The 22132-nt window shown below is 44.4% G+C and overlaps 1 protein-coding gene across 3 annotated transcripts; it reads right to left on the bottom strand.

Moving 5' to 3' along the window:
- LOC117899412 (alpha-mannosidase 2x) lies at positions 1–21236 on the bottom strand. Of its 3 annotated transcripts, none has more exons than XM_034809400.1 (5): positions 21034–21236; positions 4596–5080; positions 2511–4524; positions 1906–2449; positions 1–1842 (listed from the first exon to the last, which is right to left on the bottom strand). In XM_034809400.1, the coding sequence occupies exons 2-5, from the start codon at positions 5025–5027 to the stop codon at positions 1065–1067; spliced, it is 3768 nt and encodes a 1255-aa protein (XP_034665291.1). In that variant the 5' UTR covers positions 5028–5080; positions 21034–21236; the 3' UTR covers positions 1–1064. The 3 variants fall into 3 exon arrangements, with proteins under 3 accessions (XP_034665291.1, XP_034665292.1, XP_034665290.1); XM_034809401.1 differs by lacking the exon at positions 21034–21236 and adding an exon at positions 15389–15765; XM_034809399.1 differs by lacking the exon at positions 21034–21236 and having other exon boundaries at positions 4596–5176.
- Between the last annotated feature and the right edge of the window lie 896 nt (positions 21237–22132).

The following is a 22132-nucleotide window of genomic DNA, read 5'->3' as shown; positions in this document are numbered from 1 at the left end:
GGTTTCATTTAATACTTTATTATCTGGTATTCATAAAACTACATATAATGTAATAAGTTTTTCATAAATAAATACTCAAAACATTTGTTGTATCAGTTTTAAATGTTCGTCGTTTGATTTCCGCGTGTCTTTCGGTACTTTCGGTCCTTTGTCTTTCTATTTATTCCTATGTCTTGGGCATCCTAAATGTATTTTTATGTCTTGCATTACGCCTACATAGTATGCATGTAAGTAAGTGGTAGTCGTCGTCGTAGTAACTATTTGAAAAGCTCTGGTGTTTTGGGGTTACACTAGAGAGAGATGGGCCTTAAGCCTATGTGGGGATTATCGGAAAGTAAATATATTAGAGCTATTTTGACCGTGCCTTGAATTTGCATTCAACTATTTACAATATTGCTAATTGTAGTGCTAATTTAATATTTGGCTTATCCCTTTGCTACTCTGTTGCTCATTTAAAACTTATATCTATGGGGCTTACAATTCAGTTTGCATGTGGTTAAGGGGTTCAAGGGGTTAGAGTGCATGCGATTGAGGACAGTAGTTATGCTCGTAATACATATATTTGCATTCGTTTTGGTTTTAGTCAGTAATCAGTCTAAACAAATCGATGCGAAGGCAAACGAAAGCGAATTTAAAATTTATCTAACTTGCTGGCTACGTAAATAAATTTAATAAAGGTATATTTGCATCTAAATATTTGTCGGCTATCATCGGGCTAGTCCTTAGTCTAGCCTAGTCTGTCTTTAGTCAAGGATTATTGCACTAAAAAGCGTGTGCCTGGAATCTACGGTAGAGAGAGAGAGAGAGAATGGGTGGCAAATTGGCTAAAAACGGAATGCATTGCGCTGGGCAGTCGAGAGTTGGATCAGAGAGTTGGTTTACATGTTCTATGTGCTTTGTACTTTCAAAAACTGCTGGAGAGAGAGAGAAATAAAGCTGAGAACTGTCGTCGTACTTTACGCTTAAAACTAAGATTTCCTGGGGCCACAACACAACTCAATACAATACACTAAATAAATAAAATACACGATAAAGAGATTTCGATTTAGATTAAGGGATGAGATTCACGATCTGTCGCTGAAGGTGAGGTTGAAGGTTCGCAGCTCCATCGGCTGCAGGCTCACTTCCGCCAGAGAGCGGATGCGGAAGTTCTCCTGGGCCTTCTCCTTCGCCTGCTCCAGCCCCGTCAGGCTGGTGGCCTCGATGGTGTGCAGACTCAGCTTGCCCAGCTGCACGGGGCCGAGTCCTCCGTTCGAGAGCGGACAGATGCTGTCCAGACCCAGCTCCCTGCCACCCACGGCACTCACGCTGCAGTCGAAGCCTTGCCTGTGGAGGACCATCAGCGCGGAGGCGGACGGAAACAGCTGCAGCTCCGGGTCGGAGAGGGTGCGCAGGGTGGTCAGGTGCACGTCGCAGGGCAGTGCCCCCTTGGGCAGCAGCCGCACCTGGGCCTGCAGACCCGCCAGCGGCTGCTCAATGCTGCTCAGGAAGTACAGATTCGGCGGGTATCGGAGCGCATTGGCCAGCACCTGTCCCTGCCTGCTGGGCACCTGGTAGCCGGGCGGCTTGGCAGCGTGCTGGCCACGCGGCATGTCCTCCACCAGCAGCCAGAACTTGTGGCGCGTCAAATGACTATCGACCACGCCCTCGCCCATGCCCCTGTAGTCGTCGTAGAGGGTCCGCCTATCGAGCATCACCTCCAGTTGTCCAGGCTCGTAGCTGGCCGCTCCCTGGGCGTGGGTTGTCAGCAGAGTGAGCCGCAGCCGCGAGTCCTGGATAAACGCGCCCGAGGTGATGGGGAAGTAGTTGCCCTCGATGCCAATGGCCGGCACTTTAATGCGTCTAAAACAGGAGTAGAGAGCGGTTCAGACCATAGGGAGGGGTTCCAAGTTGTTCTTTACTCACTCGTGGTACTGGAAACCATTCTGATCGCTGTAGAAAACAGGCAGCTCCGGCATGGTGCCCGTATCGGTGGGCTCCTTGAGCGGATCCCTTTGCATTGGCGCTCCGGCAATGTTGTCTATGTTCGTGATGAGGCGCATGAAGAGCTCCGTTTCGCGGTTCTTGGGCGGCGGCTCGAAGTCAATGTCATTCTCCACGTAGATGGCAGCATCCAGATGCGTTCGCGTGTTGAAGATGCGCACGGTGTGGGCGAGGAAGGGGCCATATATCACAGTCACATCGCTGGCAATCGGCCCAGAGGTGATGATGATGCGCACATCGGTGTAGCCCTCCAGCACATCCTTCTCGGCTTCGCTCTGCTCGGGATCCGTCTTGAAGAGGTACGCCCCAGAGTGGAACTGGGCGCTGCGGTAGGCGGCAAACTTGATGTTGCACTGCATCGGCTTCATCAGCTCCTTGCGCTGGTTCTTTCGCGTGACGGTCTTCAGGAAGCCGCTCTTCTCATCGAACAGCAGGCGCATATGGGGATTCTCCAGCTGAATGTCGCCTGAACGCAGCAAGAAAAGATGATTATTTATTTATAAATGAATGTGGATTGATTTACTTACCCGCTGGCTTGGCCCGCACCTCAAAATCGGTCACTGTGGCGCCACTGGCTCCAGCGGGAGTGGCGGTGCTCGCTGTGGCAGACGCCTCGTGGCAATCATCGCAGTAGATGGTGGCAATGTTCCGCCTGTAGCTGGCCTCATCCACCTGTACGCGGTACGTGCTGAGGGACAGGGCCTCCAGCTCGGCCACGAACATCACCTCGTACTGCCGCGTGCTCGTGCGAATGCGTCCGATGGTGCCCGTGGTGGTCGTTCCCAGCACCAGGTCGTACGTGTCCGTGATGTTCCACACGGGATTGATCTGGATGTGCTTCAGCTCAACGCCCTCATGGTTGAGGATCTTCACATTCGGATGCTGAACGCGCAGTGTCACGATTTCGATGCGCTTCTGCGCCAGCGAGTTGTACAGAACAAAGCTGCCAATGGATGATCCTCCTGCTCCTGCTCCTGCTGCTGCGGGTGTCGTGGAGTCATCCCCGCTGACCATCTGAATGGGCATCTTGCGCGGCAGCTTGTTGAAGTTGTCCCGCTCGAATTCGCTGATGAGAAAGCCATGGTGGCGGGGCTGGCCCCGCTGCAGCAGCTGCTCAATGCACGACTCCTGCATCTTGACCATGTTCTGGATGCTCTCGAACAGCCGCATGGCATAGTCGCGCATCACCGCCGCCTTCGAGGTGCCCGTGATGGCGTCGTGGTGCTGGAACAGACCCAGATTGCGTCGCGCGTGGATGATCTGCTCGTAGTTCTTCTCGTCGATCTTGATGGCGTTCTCCCGCTGCGCCTGGCGTGCCGTGTTGTACGCCAGCGTAAAGAGTATCTCGGCGGCGCGCAGATTGTGCTCCAGCTCGGAGCTGAGCAGCTTGTAGAAGGGTCGCGTGGTGAAGTAGCCCGACCAGTAGGCGGGCCTACCCTCCGAGAAGATGTCCGAGTACACGAAGAAGTCGCCCTTGAAGCTGGGGAAGCCGGGACTGCGGCCCTTCATGCGCTCCCTGATGGCCGCAAAGTAGTCGCTGGGCGTACCGAACTTGATGTCCGTGTTGTACAGCCGCCTGTTGGCCATGATGTGGTCAATGAGCTTCTTGTAGTTCTGGTACTGCTGGTCCACCTCGCGCTCCTTGTTGTAGCGGAAGTCATCGCCCACCGGGATGAGGGCCACGTTGTGCGGAAAGAGCGAGGCGGTGCGCGCGTACTGCTCCAGCAGCAGCTGCGCCTTCTCCTCGACGTTGTCGTCGGTGATGAACTGCGCCTTCACCGAGTACTCGGTGTACTCGCCGGGGATCTTGCGGAAGTCGAAGTTCAGGCAGATGAACGGATGCGGCCCGCACGAGCCCTTGATCGAGTAGATGTCAAAGGGCATGTTGTGGGTGAGCAAGCTGCCTGCTGCCCCCTCGGCTACGGCCTCTCCCTTTGTCCGCCAGTAGGGCGTCCACACAAAGTCGCCCATCTGCTGGCGGGCGAACCACTGCTTCCACGCGTAGTGGATCCTTTGGATGATGGCACCCTCGAAGTTCGCGCCGGACAGCAGGTAGGGGACGGTGCTGCCGTGGCCAAAGGGATCGATGGACCAGCCCACCTTGGGCGTCACGTTCAGGTTGTTCTTCAGCCACTGGTGGCCCTCGATCAGCTGGTCGAGCATCGGATAGATGTGAACGTTCGCCTCGTCCGTCATCACCCAGCCGCCGGTGGTGATCTCGATGCGGCCAGAGTCCACGAGACGCCGCAGCGCTCGCTGCTTGGTGGGATGTGCCTGGTCCCACCACAGCTGCAGAAACGAGATCTCGGACCAGATGAACGTCATGTCCTTGTACTCCTGCATCTTGGTCACCAGCAGGTTGAGGATCTGCCGCGAGTCCGACTGGAAGTAGTTGGTGAAGGTCTTCAGCCAGCCGGGATCGTTGTGCGAGTGCGGCACCACGATGATCTTCAGCGGGGGACGCTGCTTCTCCTTCTTCTGGGCATCGAAACGCTCCTCAAAGCCACGATCCCAGTACTCCTTCGATCGCATCCATTCGGGCTGCAAAACCAACGAAAATTTTATGTTAGAATCTATTCCCAATTGGCCTGGAGATTCGCTTCACTTCTTACCTGAAAATCGAATCTGCTGTGCTCCTCGTTGGCCGTTATGTTTGTGTCACTCTGGAGCAGGACGTAGCACTTGTCGCCCCAGCTGCTCCTGGCATATTCCACATTTGTGTCGTCGGGCTCTACTGCCTCCTGCTCTACTGCTGTTACCTCCTCCGCCCGCTGCTCGGAGGATCTCTTCTGGTTCGAGACGATGGCCGCTGCATGAATCTTCTTCTGCTGCAGCTGCTGCTGCTGCACACTGAATCCTGTGATGCCTGCCGCTGGTCCTAGTCCACGCTGTAGTCCCGCCGCTGTGGGGGAGCCCGCCTCGGAGCTGGGCGTCGGATTGGGCTGGCCAATGGAGATGTAGTAGAGGCAGAGCAGGATCGTCACGAAGGCCGACAGCAGGCCAATGCATCGAGCGGAGCCGCGTCGGAACAGCTTGAACGACATCCTGGATAGTGGACAGGGCTGCACTTCTTCCTCGCCCGAGATCTTTTCTACATCTGAAAATTTGTGCAGTGGAAAAGTCTTGAGATCCATCGACAGCCGCGTGTAATTTTTATGCTTCTCAGCAAAATGTACTTTAAATTTTGTCATGTTTAAATGATTTTAAATAAAAGTATCCAGTGACAAACAATTTCATACATTTTCTACAAATATTTACATAATATTTATGTAAATATTAGCCACAGCAATAAATTTGCAGCTTTTCGGAGGCTTAATCGTTCTGAGAGCGCCTCAAAAGAGATACAAATGTAAACAAACATAAATAAATGTGTTTGCACAATAGCTTAAAGATAATCTTCACTTTCAAATTGGTGCATAAAATACAACTCCTCTCCATTTATCCCAGCTCCTAGCACTCGCTCTAGTTCCAGCTATTTCTGCCTCTGTCTGCTGTTCCCGTAGCACACATCCCTCGAGAGTTTTGCATTTTTCATTGCGAAGAGAGGGGGAAGGGAATGTGGGGTTTGTGGGGAATTTAATTAAGGCCCCAGGATACTGATGGTGGCATGGCGGGTATGGAGGCACTTGCTTGAGGGACGTGTAAAATGCTTGTGGCACATTCGTGCTGGCTGCAGGATAAGCCAAACACTGCGGGCGAGGTGTGGGGATGCTTCTTTCAAATTTAATTTGCACATCGACATGGAAAATGGGGAAATTTAAAATATATTCAAGGGAATTCCATTATTATTAAGTTTAGTTTATTGATTTGATGGAATAGCAACATTAATTAAAGGAAGCAAAATGTGATAAAAGCTTCCCATTAGACAGCTTCTGTGAACAAATTCATTTCTAGAATCTATCTATGGTGGATTATAAAATGCAAATGCGTCAAGCAAGTGTCCGTCTATGAAAGGATAGAAGCGTAAGGAGATCTCTGTAAGTGCTCCTCATTGTTTTGAATTAGTTTAAAGGCATTCAGGGGCTTCAGATGTCCTGAAAAGTTCTCTTCGTGTGTTAAGCTAATCGAATCTCGACTTAGTGCTCCAATTTCTATCTGCTTTGTTTTGTAAGCACCAAAATAATTAAGCCCCTTGAGATCCCATTTGAAACAACAACAAACGATTAGGTGCTGCAAATGTTCGTGTTGCTAAAGTCAAAGTTTGAACTTCCGTAACCTCCGCACATAGATATATTCATATTGCACATACGGCAACTGATTCATATGCTGCACTTGATCCATGGGAAGCGGATGGTGGTGCAGTGGGGGTAAACAGGGGGTTCCGCAAACAGAAAGAGCAAGCAGCTAACGAACGCAAGAACAGTTTGGGCAAACAGAAAACTCAATCAAAAACTCTTCACATGTTGGCAGAACAGAACTTTTTGCAATGATGAAATTAATTCATAGTTTTTCCCCCACTAACTTTTGGCCTGAAGTTCTGAGTACACCAAACTCTGCACCGCCCCCGCCCCCGCACCCATGTTGCACACATGCAGCCGTGTGCCACTGTTCCACTGTTTTTCCTCCATTTTCACCAACTGCAGTCATATCAGGGAAATAAATTAATAGCCAACAAACCAACACACACACAATTTTTGTTTAAGTAGTTCCACAAAAAAGGAGCGAAAGCATTGGTTAACGGATGCAGTAAAACGAATCTAAAGATACCCTTACAAAGATCTTGAAATGAGTGAAAAGATTGCAAGCATGGGGTTTACACTTTGCAACAATATAATTCGAACTTAAGTTACATCTTCTCAGATACACATGGTTACCTCGATATGTATTATCTCTTCTTCTGTTGTCCTTGGTCTAATAATAATCTGTGCACAAATATTTATGCCAGATAACTTCATATTGGGGAAACTTTTCCAGTTACATCAATTAATTGAAGAAAGGTATGCCAAATATGCCAGATATATCGAAGCAGACAGTGAGAAATGTACGTAGATGTACAAATGTATGTACGTACATATCAGAGTTTTAATGCTCATAAACGCTGCACAGTTCAGTTCATGTATGGCATGCCAGTCTGTCTCCTCCTGAAAACCACAATGCAAAACAATTGAACAATGCCCTCCCCGCCCCATGATTTATTTATTTACTTTTGTTTTTGTGTGTTGCCATAATTTATGTTTTTTATTTCTGTTTAACACGCAGAAAAAGCATTATCTTTCATCTGTTTCAGCGCTTGAAAGCCACTCTGCCCCTGCGCCGAATCATTTACGTCCCCCTTCCGGCATTTACCCCTTTTTCGTGGCCACCCTGCTGAAATATTAAATTAAGTTTTATCACAATTTAAAAGAACATTTGAGCTGTGTCTGCTCCATTCAAATGTTTCAATTTGGTCAGGGGAAGAGCTTTAGGTACTAGAAGGTGGATGGTTTCAGGAGCGGGAACGGGTGGTGCCTTCTTCTCGTATGCTAATCAACGGGGGAAAACCAAGCGCTGTCCCGCCACCTGTCACTGCAAATGAAAAGCTTTTTTCCATTCTAAACTCTACTCCTCTGGCGGTTGGCCCACCTTTGAGACCCACTCACATGGTAATTTTCACAAGAGTCCCATTAATTCCTCTTTAAAGCGCTTTAGAGAAACCAAAGAGTGAGAAACTAATGCTTAAGCCAGAGGGCTTTTAGATAGGGGAAACCACCGAAAGGGAAGCAGATCAAGGGGAAAGCGAAAGCCACTCAAAGGAAAGAAAATGGTTAAAAGAAAGCGCAAATGAAGCACAGCGAAGCAGAAGGAAGGGTAGGAGAAACCACTGAAAACGATAGAGGATTCAGAGGGGGTAAGTGGTAAGGCACATGGGTGAGAAATACAACCACTTAGAGGCCTTTGATACTGCTCTGAAGTAGTGCTGCCACAGTAAACCATTCATTCCCTTCAATTATTTCAATTAGCGCCACATTTGCACATCCTTCCTTTGCTTCCATAATAACTTCCTGGAAAAGGAAGCAGGAAGCCAGCATCGTCATTCATCGGCCTTGACCCCTATCAAACACCCCCTTCACCCAGTCCAATGATATCTAACTTGTTCAAGAAAAAAGATGACAGGGAGATTGGTTCCGTCCCTGTGAGATGGCAGATTGTGTGGAAAAGTTTCCTCGTCTGTCCTGTTCTGTTCTGGCAAATTTGATTCCATTGCAAATTGCACTCTGTCAACCGTCCTGTTATGTTCTCTTCTGTCCCTCCTTTCTTTTCCTACTCTTTGGATGACAACCTTCTTCATTTGGAAGTCAACACGTCGTCGTCGTCGGCTGGGTGGGTCCTAGAATAACCCATTTTCGGTTTTTCTGGTTTGGTTTGGTTTGGTTTGGTTTTTCTTTTGACAGGTTCCCTCTTGCTCTGCCCCTCTTTGCACAATATAATTTCCACTCAACAAATGATTTTTTGGTCTTTTTCCTCCCGTTCTGGAGATGTGTGCGTGGCGTGCTCTTTCATTCCCTCTACACATCAGCAAAAAAAAAACCCAACTCAAAAAGTTGGTTCTGCTGATGTCGGGAACACCCCCGTACGCCCACCCCTCACCACCCTTCAGGACTGTGCTCTTGCCAAGCTCCTTCCCCTCCCCGCTCTGCATCAGTCATGTCCTTCTCTGGCTTTGAAGCACGTTTACCCTCCGGTCGGCTCCTTTGGCCTCTCGCCTGGAAGTTGCAACTTGAAGCGCTCATGTGAGTGTTCTCAATGCAAATGGATCATTTTGCTACCCAGCAGCACACGTACAACCCCGACCCTTGGGTATACTCGCATTGGGAAAAAGAAACATCAATTCGTGTGAATTTATTATTCGGTAGGTATTCTTTTTCTTTCACAGAGTATATAGTAAATAATCAATTGATCTCCTGGATTAAACAATTTCGACCAACCCTGATCAAAAATATTAAATGTGACCCTTCAGTAGAGGGTGCTTCGTGGTTCCAAAGACCTAGCACAATCAATTTCATACACTCTATTAGTATTCCTGTTCCTGCATTGATTGGAATTGTTGTTTTTACTTTGAGGCAAGCAAAAACCCAACCAAAAATCGTAGTTTTGTGTATGGAAAAGTTTACGGATCGGAAAGCACTCTCCGAATCAATTGTAAACTTTTTGTGTTTGACTTTTGTTGTCGGTTGTTTGTTTGAGGGCATGGGAGATATGAACTTTGGTATCCAAAGAGAAGTATAATTATGTTTTATAGTACCTTTTTCAATTTGATTTAAACTTTAGTTCCCTTGAAATGGGAATAGCAATCGGGGAACGAAAATAAATGTGCCTTAAATCCGGAGTTTTTCTTCATTAAAACTTTCCCATTTAAAAAGTTAATTGAAAGTCATTCGGGAAACTCGAAAAACTGCTAAAATGAAAAGCCAACAAAGTAGCAGCAAGCCGAAGGCAAAGTGTGAACATAATTTCAGTCCAAGAACAATACTCGGGAGTTTGCATAAACGGCACGGAAATTGCAGCTGCACCTACAGCAGAAGGAAACGAAAAAGAAACGAAACGAAAGGGAAGGAAAGGGAAGGAAAGTCCTGCTGCTGCTGGCAACCCCTTTACCACTTCCTTTTTTCCGTTTCCCCAAACTCAAGCTTAAAACGGTTAAAAAACTGTTTTTCTTGGCGGCAAACAGAGAACAGAAAAAAAATCGCAAAAAATAAGAGTTTTGCGCTTACACGATGCGTTTTCCACCGACGCTTTTCAAGTGAATACTGATGGAACATTGCTTTCTATTTTAATGACCATTTCTGTAATGAAATTTTATTTTGAGTAGGAATTTCGGTGTTTTTCGAACAGTTCTCACCCTTTTCCAGCGACAAGCCCCCGTAAAAATATTCTACAACGGTAAAAAAGAAATTGTGTGCAAGAAGGTCTAGCGGCAAGCAAAAAATGCCTCTCAAAAAAGATCCAAAAAAAGTGCAGAACTTTCAACTCTGACTTTGGGGGTTGAAGGCGTTGGGAGTGGCAGTGCCAGTGGCAGGAGTGCCACTGAGGTTCAATGTGCTGCCTTCTTTTGCTGGTGTCAGAGCAAGAAGGGAAGGCTCTGGGAAGTGTTACGAAGAGCGAGGGGCCAACAAGGGCAAGGGTCCCGGAACTTCAGAGAGTTCAGGCTTTTTTAATTAAACAAACTAGAGACAAAAGAGGGGCCGCAGAGGCACCAAACTAGTTAAGGCAATTTTCCGGAGCAAATGAGCATGAGTAATGCGGTGGTTAAGCTGCTGTCAGTGAAGCGTGTGGGTTTGGCATGTGCCCATCGGCCATGCCATAGCATAGCCCAAGCATAATCGCACGAGACACACAAAAAAGAGAATTGAAATAGCTTTGGAGCCAAAGAGAGGTCCCCATTCCATCTATAGGTCTATAAGCCATTAGCATAGCCAGCGAAGCAACAAAAATAATGATAGACAACAAGCCCAAGAATTATGGCCATAGAAGAGCGGTGGAGAACTGCGACCAAAAGCATACTCTAGTCGCCGCTCTCAATGGGCACCGCCAGAGGAAGTTGTCAAGATCTCTGAGGGAAGATAAATATGGTAAATTATAAACAGAAATGTCATCATAACGTGTTTATTTTCTGGATTTCAAATTCATTCAAATGAACATGTGTAAGTATTTAGGTATCTGGTTTACACCATGCCTAAGCATGCTTCATTCTTTGCTGGATTTTCTTCCAAACTTACTCATAATTTGCTTTTGCAAATAACAAGCTACTTTCTTTGTCTGTGTAGCTATAAAAACGTTAGTTTCTCCAGTTCGTAATCTACTTTTAACAGTCACAAATCACGTGCCTTCAATAATTTATATCATTTATTTAAAGTGGCTTCTAATTCGTTTCTAGAGAATTGGCAGGCAATAATTCCGAGTTTGATGTGGGGAAAATCAAGGAATAATCGTTGGGCTAACAAACCCCATTTATTGTATGCACTTTATGCACATTGATTTAATAATATGTACTTCTAAATAAACAAGCATTTAAACTTTTAATCTATTGTTCAGACCACGGGCATCTTACATGCACAACTTTTTACGCCCAACTGTTACCAAATTGCATGGATTTTACATCAATTTTTTCTGTTTACAGGCCATGAAAACATAGTTTTTCCACTTCCTTCCACCCACTTGACCGCGGCAATTGAGTAAAACAAAACCAAAGAAATAAAGTCTCAGTGCAAGAGTCGACTCAATGATACTCTTGCAGACCTATTATTTGAATGGCAATGATGCATTTGCATGTGTAAATATGTATGAGCAGCTATTTTATGTACATATGTACATACATCAAATTAGGCTAAACAATAAAGACTTCTGGAGATTGGGTCACCAACTTTTTCTGCTTCGACACGAAATCGGTTACACACAAATTAATATTCAATATTCGTTTCAGGTGATTCATGTTAGAACACTATAGTCGTGCACAACCTTCTAAATACATTTTGGATACGCAAAAAACAAAGAGTATCCAATAAAAAAAGTGTTTTAAAATACTAATGCAAAAATACTCCAATTGCATTACGCCTCTTCCTCCTGTTGCTACTCATACGCCGACCATGTGTCAATGGCAGTCCAACGAAGCGAGCGACAAAAGGAGTGAGACAGAATGGGAGAGATAGGAATCATCAGACAACAGAGAGAGAGCGAGTGAGAGATGAAGAGGGAGTTCCAGATAGTGTGGGGGCGCACCAGAGAGAACGGGAGAAAGAACTAAAAGCCGTTAGACAAGCAGAACTCTCGAGGCGCATTCACAATTACTCACTTATGCAGCGGCTCGGTACGAGGGGTCCGCCATTCGTGGCATATGGGGACGACTGGCGACCGACGTCAAGCCAAAACAAAACATTAAAGCTAGCGTATGCCCATAAACTTGGCCAAAAGCACAAGCAGTCAGTCCATAAAGGGACGGACTCGGAGTGTTTGGAGTTTGGTTGGGCAGCGGGGGCCGCCGCTGCACAAACTGTTGATTAAATGTCAGCAGGAAAAAACCCAATAAGCAAACGGTAAAGATAATTATGTTTGTAGATATGCGATATGCCTGTATGTACATATGTATTTATGTACAATATATCTCATGATTATATCTCATAGATACCCCATGGGATTGGGAGAGCTGTACCAGTCGGCAATTATCTTTAACTTATTTGTCTGTTATACTAGCCCGTAGTAACAATCGTAACAGATTTTTAGGTTACATATAAGTTTTGTCATGTTTTTAAGTCTGGCAGGTACTCGTGTCCTTGAGTTTATTATTTATTATCTTATTTTTATTTTGATTAATAATTTTTGTTGTCCTCATTCTTTTGGCGTTTGGATCTTCATTTTTGAATGAAACGAGTATTTGTTGAATGTGTATTCTCCAGTCTTATTATCAACTATAAAATTGTGACCGTTTTTCTTTTCTTTTATAGCGGTTTCAGCATTTATGAGCAATCGAATGGATTGAGCAATCCAAACTCATTTGCTAATAAATATCTGCAATCGATTGCGGAACAGTAACCCATAAAAAAGAACAGACCCAAAGAATTATCCAGAGAATTATGCATAGAGAAAGAGAGAGAGTTACAAGTGGCTCGCAGAAAGTACTTCCGCTCCATTCATTTAAACATAAATCAAATTATCTATGGGCCACGGTCTGTTCGTATATTTATTTCTCTAATTGGGTAAGTCCAATTGATTTTCCGCTAATTAAACGACATTTCCGTGTACCCACTCGATTGGCATTCAAGGTCTGTGGTTTAGCCCAACTGCGGTAAATAATTTACTTGCTTTCAAATGGGACCACAAGACATGATTGTATATTGTATTGATTTTGGTGGAGGGATATGAGATAAATTGGGATAATGATGGATTTGAATAATGAGAACAATTCGCTGCATGTCGAATAAGATATAGAGATAAGACAAAAGATTGTTAAATCCGAATTCATCTGCTGAAGTTTCCTTTAAAATCCTTTATACCAAACATAATTGACAATTTCAGTAATCTGAATTTTCTAATACATTTCTACATTTTCCAGAGATTTAAAGTGCACTTTGCAATGTGAAAATACAATTTAAAATATTTCTTTATCAATTTAAATGTTTCCAAAAATGATCAAGAAATGTTGTGCAGAAAAGTGCAAACTTATCGAATGTTATGTGTTGCCCTTTTGTCTAAATAGATAACTTTCTTTTAAACCCATTCCCATTGGTTCCTGGTGCAATCATCTCATTTCAAAAGCAATTATTTCCCTTATCAAACAAAGGGCCTGACTCTCGTGTCTCTTGACTTATTTATGGAGTTTTATTTCTAACGTGACATTCATTTTAATCCTCATTCTGCACTGCTGAAATATTTCTTCAATCGGTCACTTGAAGCTTTTATTTGTGCATTTTAATCATATTACTTTATTGACATGGCTTTTGGCGAAGACCCTAATGCCGAACGCTATAAAAACGCTGGAAAATGCTGATAAAGCACAAAGCCACAAGAAGACGACGCATCATGAAAGGTTGCCTTTCCTTGACTTGTTTGCTTTTTGCAGCTATGGCTGGGGGGAACGTGAGACTTTTTACATTCAGATCGTCCCAGGAGAGAGCTAGGGAAGGGCTTTTCTAAGGGTTTTCTATTGGTTGTTGGTGTTTTCATATGGCTTTTTGTTGCTTTTGCTCTTGTACGCAGAGAGGAAAATGAAATGAAAATTAATTCTGGTTTTTGTTTCTCCTTCAAGACAAAAGAATTACTACTCGTACTGTGGCGGAAGAGAGATAGAGGGTGGATGGTGGGGCAGCAGCAGTGCAAACAATAGCAGCGTTTATTGCTTTGATTATGAAATTTTCCGTTCCGTTTCAATTTCATGCTGTTAAATGGTGGGAAAGCCACACACAGATACTTCACGCATACACATTTGCTGGACTATATGTAACAGGTTTACAGTTACCAATAGCACTTCCATATATGGGTTATACCACACAATACTCAACACACAAACACGCGTGTGGCTTGGCATTGTGGGAACAGACTCTAACAGCGTGCTGACAACGCTTTTTCCTCCCTCAGATACTGTGAAGTAGGTCTTAACCACTTGATTGTCTGCACAAGAACTCGAGAAATATCATCAGGGAAAAGCTGTTTAGGGTTTGTGGTCAAGAAAACAGATTTCTCTAATCATACAATAAGAACTTAAAATAATATTTGGAAACCGTAATCAATTGGGGATCCCTCTTGGGCTTGAGATTCTTTTTCCCTTGCCCTCTGAGACTCCCAAATTTCAATATGATTTGCACTTATACGTACATGACAATTGGTGTTCCATTGGAATGGGTCAGACCACCTGCTAATAAAACACTCACCAAATGATCAACCTCAGCGCTGGTTCTGCACTACTTATCCGGGCAGGCCAAAGGGTGCCACCAACCCAACTGTAACTAACTGAGCTTCACTAACTCCAATAACGCGCTGGAGCCGCAACATCCATCCACCCATTGGTAAATATCGCATACGTTTTGGTCAAGTCATGCGGCCACTTGGTGCCGCATTGTCACGCATCATTAGTGACAGACAATGGGACAGAGTGAAGCAAAGCGCTTGGAAATTGAAGCGTTTATTCTGGGGGGATCTCATGAGGGGGGAGAGGAGCCAGGAGTGATCGGATGATTATTTGTGGTAAAGCGATATGATTGCATGATGACATGACATGGCCATAAAGTGTGCGACACAACAACCAAAAAAAATGTATATCTACCTGCCACCGGAAAAATTGACAGCACGCCATCTGAAAGTGAAGGGAATGGATGGAATGGAGGAGGAGAGCGGAGAACAGGGTGAAATTTGAGTACAAAATAAAGAAAATAAATAATAACCCCATGGAATAACTCCATGGAGTCCCCGGGAGTAGGTCCTCGATTGCTGTCTGTCTCTCTCTTTTTCTCTTTGTTGGGGGTCGTTGCAAGAAACTAAATTTAGTTGCACGAACACCAAAAAGATACAATTATCGGGGCGGAGGTAATCGATACGAGACTGACTCTGTAAGAGAGGAGGTTGGACTGATCGGCGGCGTGTGGCAAATTCAAAGAGGAAGCCGAAACAGAAAACTGAAACTGAAAGGGGAACTCTTACGAGTAGATTGCTAGGATTATTTTCTAGTCATGAAGTAACGTGGTGGAGTTAAAGATTAAGCTAATCTTAAGGAAGAAAAAAAAAACCATTTAGATATGAACATTCATACGAGTATATTGATGTATATTCTTCGCTTTAAAGAATCCCTTAATAACATGAAAGAACGGTTGGATCTCGGATCTTTTAGTTCCTATAGAGAAGACCTTTAAGTATTCCAGAATAGAATGATAGACAAAAGACCAAAGAAATCCCCTCGTAATTTCCACGTATATTACATAAAGTTACATTACGAACTTACACACAAATCAGGAAGGCAAAATGTCCTTTGGTCTTGGCGCGGAACAAGGAAAAAACACATAAATCAACACACACACATACACACACAAGAGTGGGCGAAAGGTAAAAGTTGTTCCTTCTTTTTACCGAATGAATGGAGATGGAAAAAAAAGTTTTCCACCTTCTCTTTTGTTCTATTTTTGTTCGAATGAATCCTTTGGGGAGTGAATCCTTTTTATTGGCTCCTCGGCATAGGATACTCGTAATTAGAGAGACAATGCCATTGTTAACCTTTCACACTGATTTGCTTTATAGTTTGCTCTCTTCTCTCACTTAAATTCATCTCCACTCCACTCGCGCTTTAATATTTATATTTTTTGTATTTTTCCACTCGCGTTGGCTGTTGTCCTTTGCTGCCGACGCTACCGACGCAACGTTTGACGAAGCTTGTGGGGGAGTTAACGGGAACGGTATCCAACTAGGAGAAGCGCCCTCTGTCAGCGACGAAACGCAACTGAAGCAAGCCGAGACATGGAGCCAAGGCAGCCCCACTCGTTCGGATCGGATCGGGTCGGCGTTGGGTCGTTCGGGTAACAGCCGGCAATTGCAGCGCCTCATTTCGGCCCCCAAGGTATGTCAATAGCCAGGAAAGGAGCTCCCACTCTGCGGGTGTCAAGTACTGTGGCTGCCTTACCTTATCGTAAATCGACTTTGGCAGCACCTTACTCTTTTCCGCAAGTGGGGGGTCGTCGGCTTAGCTCTCTTGTGTCGTTGCTGCTGCGGCTGCTGCTGCTGCGTTCTGTTATATTGCGTTGCTTTTGTTTTGATTCTTTTGGCTTTTGGCTTTGTCTTTGCTTTGTCGGCGCCGTCAACGTCAGCGTCGTGTAGTCACCGTTGGGCTCCCTCTCCTTGCACCCTCCCTCCACTCCCCTTTCACCATTGAACAACCTGGAATGCGGAGGTGTTCGTTCAAGCTGCTCTTCTCCTGCTATTCTTCTCTTATTTTGTTGTTAAGATGGTTGTTGTTGGAGCAGCAGCAGCAGCAGCAGCTGTACATCTGGTTGGCGGTGAATGCTTGGGGGACATGGCAGGGATTCCGGTTGGGTTCCTTGTTTGTCAAAAGATTGCTTAATGCTGTTGGTTGTTGTTTTTGTCAAGTGTTGACAGCTGTAATTATTAATTATTGTTGCTTCTCCTGCTCCAACGTCTGCTCCTGAGGATTGCAGCTACTGTAGGAACAGGAATGACAATTGTAGTTCGTATTTTATTCTGGAATGGAATGCGTTTATGTATGTAATTTCTAATTTGTGCATTCTCCAGACTCCAGCCTACATACAGGCTCCACGCATCGATCTCCCGACATGGACATCTTCAGACTTTCCTCTTGAATCCTAAAAGATAAGCTGTTGAAGAGTTCTTGAACGTTAGTGGCCTTTGATGAACCACTTTCTTGGTTCGTGTCAGCCACCACGTGGAAATCTCTACCATGGCCTTAATCTGCGAACTGACGTGCTTGGCGCCTCCGAATCCTGCCCAGAAGTGGCGACAACATTCATGAGAGCGTCGCGTTCACCTAAACCTAACCCAAGCCTAAACCTTAATGCATTTGCTGGTGTTCTCAGGCGATTACCTTCTCTCCTCCATGGAGCAATTAACATGAAGCGAAGGCCAAAGGGGATGCCGACGCATTTAATACCCTCGTAATTCCGCAGTTCCTATCAAATCTGCCCAGAATGCAAGAGTGGAGGAATATTGTGTACTGTAGACTTTACACTGTACCCTCTGCAAAGCGTATTGAAAAGCTTACGACGAACCAACGCAATGGAGGGGAACAAGTGGAAGGGCGGATGGATGGTGGGCTATAGGGATCAGGGCCCTGCCTATTCTCTGGCTGCATCTCAAGTGGCCCTGAGCAGGCCGCCGTGCCAAGTGGAGACTAAGCTCTCCTAAACGGGGAGAGACAAAAGAACTGGGCCGGTGCATAAAGAAGAATACTCAAAGTAACTTTTAGCAGTTCACTTGAGAGCCAAAATGCGAAAGCGAAAAAAAGTAGAGGAAGAGGAAGGTCGTTGTTTATTGATTGCCCCAAGAAGCGACGACTACGAGGACAGAAGAGAACAGAACGGAGTAGAAGCAGAGCAGGCATAGAAGAAGACAAAGGCAGACATGAACAGACAGAGGGCAGAGCAGAAGGGCGCGCAGTGCAAAGAAATGAGAACAAAACAGAAACGGAAAGAGAGCATTCGAGAATTGGCACAGGCCCTTGAAAAAAGTTCTTCAAGCCCACGCAAATGAAACGACGACGACGGCGACTGCCACAACCGACCGACAAATGGCAAAACGAAGACGATGATGATGATTTGAGGGCAAGATTATACGAGAGGAAGACGCAGACTATCCAAGTGCAAGTGAAGGCATTAACACAGGAAGGCACAAATTATAAAGACATTCGAAGCAGAATTGCCAGAGTTCCTTTCGGGCTTGGAATTAGAATGATTCCATGAAGAATATCGCAACTTTTTCTTCTAAAAAATTGTATTTTAAAATAAAATCTAGTTAAATAAACTAAATACTGAGCAAGAATGTTTGTTATTCAAAGCATTTGAAAGAGTTTTATAATCTCGCACCTTTACGATTTCATTCGGACCGCGGAACTCAATATCGGCTGAAGTGCATTTATTTGAGCTTAATTTGAGGGGAACATCCGGAACATGGGCCTGTTCCTTTCGCATTCGCCGGCTGCCAAAAGGCATCTGTTGTTGGCCAAATGAATGAGGCCAGACGGGGGACGGGAGAGATCAACAAGAATCGGAAATGCGGCAGTAGGGGGCACTCGTGCTCCGGCAGGACAGACAGACGGACGGATGGATGGATGGACGGACTCTCATTGAACCACAAGGCGAATGCAAAGATGCCAAATCAACTCGAACGAGTTTTCAGTTCGTTCCCTCTGCCCACTCCCTTCTCCGCTTTTCGTTTGCAGGTCAATTGCATCGCAGTCCGAGTTGGCAGCGCTCCAGAGCCAAAGCGACATTTGAGTTTTGCACTCAGCATAAACGTGTAACGGTGGAAAATTCTGTCTGGCTGCAGACCCAGTCAACAGAGTCACTAGTTGAGTGCGTGCAGGGTTTGTCAAATTGCCAGCAGATGAGAGTTTCCAGTAGTGCCAGTAGTGCCAGTCCCCCGATTTCCCCCACTTTCACCGTCATAGTTGCAATCACAGAGTCCCGGCTGCAATCTCAGGCACATCCCCATCCATATCCCACAGCGCAGCTCTTCTCCTCTCCCAACAGTAGTTGACAAAAGTCATCCAACCAGGGAACGTCACCGACAAACTAACAACAAGAACAACAGCAATCACAACCGCAACATTTGTAATGGAAATTCCTGCATTGAAATCTCGTTTCATTTCGTTTAGTCTCTGTGTTCTGTTACTGCCATTTGGTATACCCTTTGGGAGGCATCAACCCTCAAACAGGCGAAACTAGAGTCGAGTAGTAATGAGACTAGTCAAGCACACGCCATGTACTATGTTGTTTTTCTGTTCCTGGGCATTCTCGTTTGCATTCTGCAAAATATTAGTAAAATTATCCAGAGTCTAAAAACTGCTTCAATTGATTTATAGTAGCCATTCATTCCCATTACATTAATTTGTAAATATGTTTAAGGTATCTAACTTTTAGGGTATCTAACCTCGACGCTTGTATTTTTATAGGTTTTTCTTGGTTTCGTTGCGGTGTACTTTATGTTTTTGTTTCCGAAGCTGTTTGCTGAAAGTGGCATTGTTATTGCTGCTCTAACTGTTGCGGTTCTGTCATCATGCCCACTCCACACCCATCCTGGTTCGCAGCACCATCCTCATGACAAGTCAATGAACCAGCTAAGTTTCGGGCTCTAACGACAAAAAGCCCTTCAACTCCATTGGCCACTTGACCAGCAGTCAACCTTTCCGGGGTTGTGGTGCTTTGGGGAAATACATACATATTTACCGGATTGAGTTTTAGGCCATTCTATTTGATGATCGATTGATGGTTATGATTATGCATGCATGTACTCCGTCTCCCCCGCTGACCCTACCAAAACATTACCATGTCACCTAATGGCCTTCCGATGCTAATGGACGGGTGGACATCGATTCGATGGATGCCAATCCGCTTATCAGCTGGAAATGTGTGTGTTCGCACACACGATTAGCATATTTAATGTTTGGGAATTGCAAATTTGCAAATCCTAAACAGCACGGAATTGAGTTACAAGCCGATTCTTCTTCGTCTTTGATTTTGACCTCTGTGTTAACCCCCAGCCACCAGCTGGAGAGTGGAGAAGTCTCTAAAAAGTTCGTTCCTAGTCTGATCTTTATCTTTGACTAACTTAATTCGGTGAGACAATTTACACCAGCTTGGTTTTTGGTAAGCGTTTTTGGCTTTTTCTCCAACCGTTCTCTACAACTGTCAATTTCTTTAAAGGAGGGACACTAATAGCGTGCGAAAATGAGGGGGTGTAGCCGATTTTCAAACTATGGGTACATTCGGTAGATTTCTTTGTGGAACACTAAGCAGAAATTGGTTTAATAGTAACATCGAGGCGTGAATGCTATATTTAAAAATATCTCACTCAATACCTAGAAGGGAAAACATTCATAGCTCTGCAACAGGAGAGATTTTACCATATCAGAGAAAAAATGTTCCCGTGGAACACCCTTCTACTATCTTCCCATACCAAAAGCCTCCTCCTAACAAATATACCCTTGTGCTTTCCAATTACCTGGTAAACAAAAACTACAGAAGAGACCCAACTAAGTCGAGATTAGAAATAGAAATTGGGTTCAAGAGCAGACAGCACACCACTAAACAGAGATGAAGATCTAGAGAGGGGCAGAGGTAAAGGGGGGTGGCTGGATGGGCTGTCCCCAAAAACAATGTGTGTGCAAATTGCGTACTCAATAGAAAGCACAGAACAGAGAAAAGAAAGAGTGAAACAAACACCGAAAAACACACAAACGAAAAAAATCAATTTAAATTGAATTATACAACACCAACAACACACACACACACGCAGACAACAGAGAACAGAGAATTGCATGGCATATTTACAGCAACAGCAGCAGCAGCAACAACAACAACAAGAGAGCCAAAAGAAACGAAACGGGTTTTCGTGAGACGGAGATGAAAAGATTCTCAATGAATGGGAAATCAAGTAAGCGCAAGCAGAGGCTAAATAAAGATGAGATGCATAAATTAGACTCCTCTCTCTCTCTCTCTCTCTTTCTCCACCTCTGGGGTCTCTGATGCAATTTTGTAACAATTTGTAAAGGAGTGGGGGGAGTGGTGGGGGGAGGCAGACATGTCTGCTCTTTTAGCCTGTTTTTCTTTGTTGTATTTTTTGGCAAATACAAATTGAATACAAATTCAGAGGCACATAGACGACAAGCACGCTTGATGGAGAGACTCAGGTGCGCTTTAATAATTTGATTATTTAGTACATACATATGTACATATATTGGATTAGACAGTGAAAGAATATTCGTTTAAAGTACCACAGAATCCGGTTTTTGACCAAGAGATGAACACAGATGCTGTCTAAAGCGGGGGTTGATTTTCTATTGATTCTTACAAGTTACAAGTCTTTCATCTTTTAAATCGGTTACTCAGGATTTCACTATCTTACCTTTTGTAATCTTCGAATTCTTGTTAATAGCGCCTACACACACACGTGCTTACACCTACACTTGCAGCTTGCAGGTTCCTTTCCCGTAATCCTTACACACACACACACACTCGCTCACGCACCCCCGCACTTAGAGTCCAATACACGCGCGTTTAGTCTTCTTTGTTTGTTTTTCAAGGCTCGAAGGTTACATTAATTTTACATTTTTTATTATGATTTTTTAAACATTGATTTAACATTATTTTAAATTTTTTATTTTATATTATTATTATAATTTATTTCGTGAGTGCTTTCGGTAAGTTTTTGTATACATTGTGAATGAGCCATTATTGTGAACGCGCAATCGTGTCATATTGTGAATGCGCAATTTCATATTGTGAATGTGCAATGTGTCATATTGTGAATGGGCACTTTGTAATGGAAATATACCACTAAAAAATACCGAAAAATGTCGGTATTTTTCAAAAATGGAATTTTACTGGTCGAGTCAATATTAAATTTTCGAATCATCATTAAAAACTTGTTAGGACTCTGAACGCTGAAAACTTAATATTATCCGACTGATAATTCAAACCTCTACAATTGAGTTTATGATATTTATTCGTTGTTAGGTAAAAACGGTGCCGTTATTTTTTTCATAATTATCCGCAACATATTTGGGGTATGGGCCATATCTATACCCCATTCCGTTTAATTAATGTTAAAATTATGTTTACAAGCTGCTTTGAAACCTAAATAACAATGAATTTTACCTTTTAAAATGCATAAATAGTAGACTAGAATATAATAAATGTAATATATTTGCATGGTCTTTGTTATATTGCAAACAGACCACGAACGCCATTTGCAGGATATTTTAGGTCGAGAGCATCATTGAACGCTGTATCTATCAACAGCCAAACATCGATATCTGTCTAAAGAAAGGAATCAAAATGCCTGCCAACGGCTAAAAAAAAATTCAAAATTGAAAATGCGTAGAGTTTGACTGCAGAGTTCAGTTTAAATGGGAAATTCCTTGAAAAAACTATGAATATTGCCAGTTTACACTCAGCCAAGCCAAGGTGTCCCCAAGCTAAAGCGGAAGTTCATTGCCATCCCC

This window comes from Drosophila subobscura, chromosome O, assembly GCF_008121235.1.
Source record: "Drosophila subobscura isolate 14011-0131.10 chromosome O, UCBerk_Dsub_1.0, whole genome shotgun sequence".
NCBI classification, from domain to species: Eukaryota; Metazoa; Arthropoda; class Insecta; order Diptera; family Drosophilidae; genus Drosophila; species Drosophila subobscura.
Note: the sequence above shows the minus strand (reverse complement) of the source record. Positions and strands in the feature narration are given on the sequence as shown.

What these genes read in the sequence shown, in the direction of transcription:
- LOC117899412 (XM_034809399.1), bottom strand. Translation starts at nt 5,174, where the DNA reads ATGACAAAATTTAAAGTACATTTTGCTGAGAAGCATAAAAATTACACG. An exon ending in ACAGCAGATTCGATTTTCAG is followed by an intron (nt 4,525 to 4,595) that starts GTAAGAAGTGAA and finishes TTGGTTTTGCAG; the next exon opens with CCCGAATGGATGCGATCGAA. An exon ending in AATGGTTTCCAGTACCACGA is followed by an intron (nt 1,843 to 1,905) that starts GTGAGTAAAGAA and finishes CTCCTGTTTTAG; the next exon opens with ACGCATTAAAGTGCCGGCCA.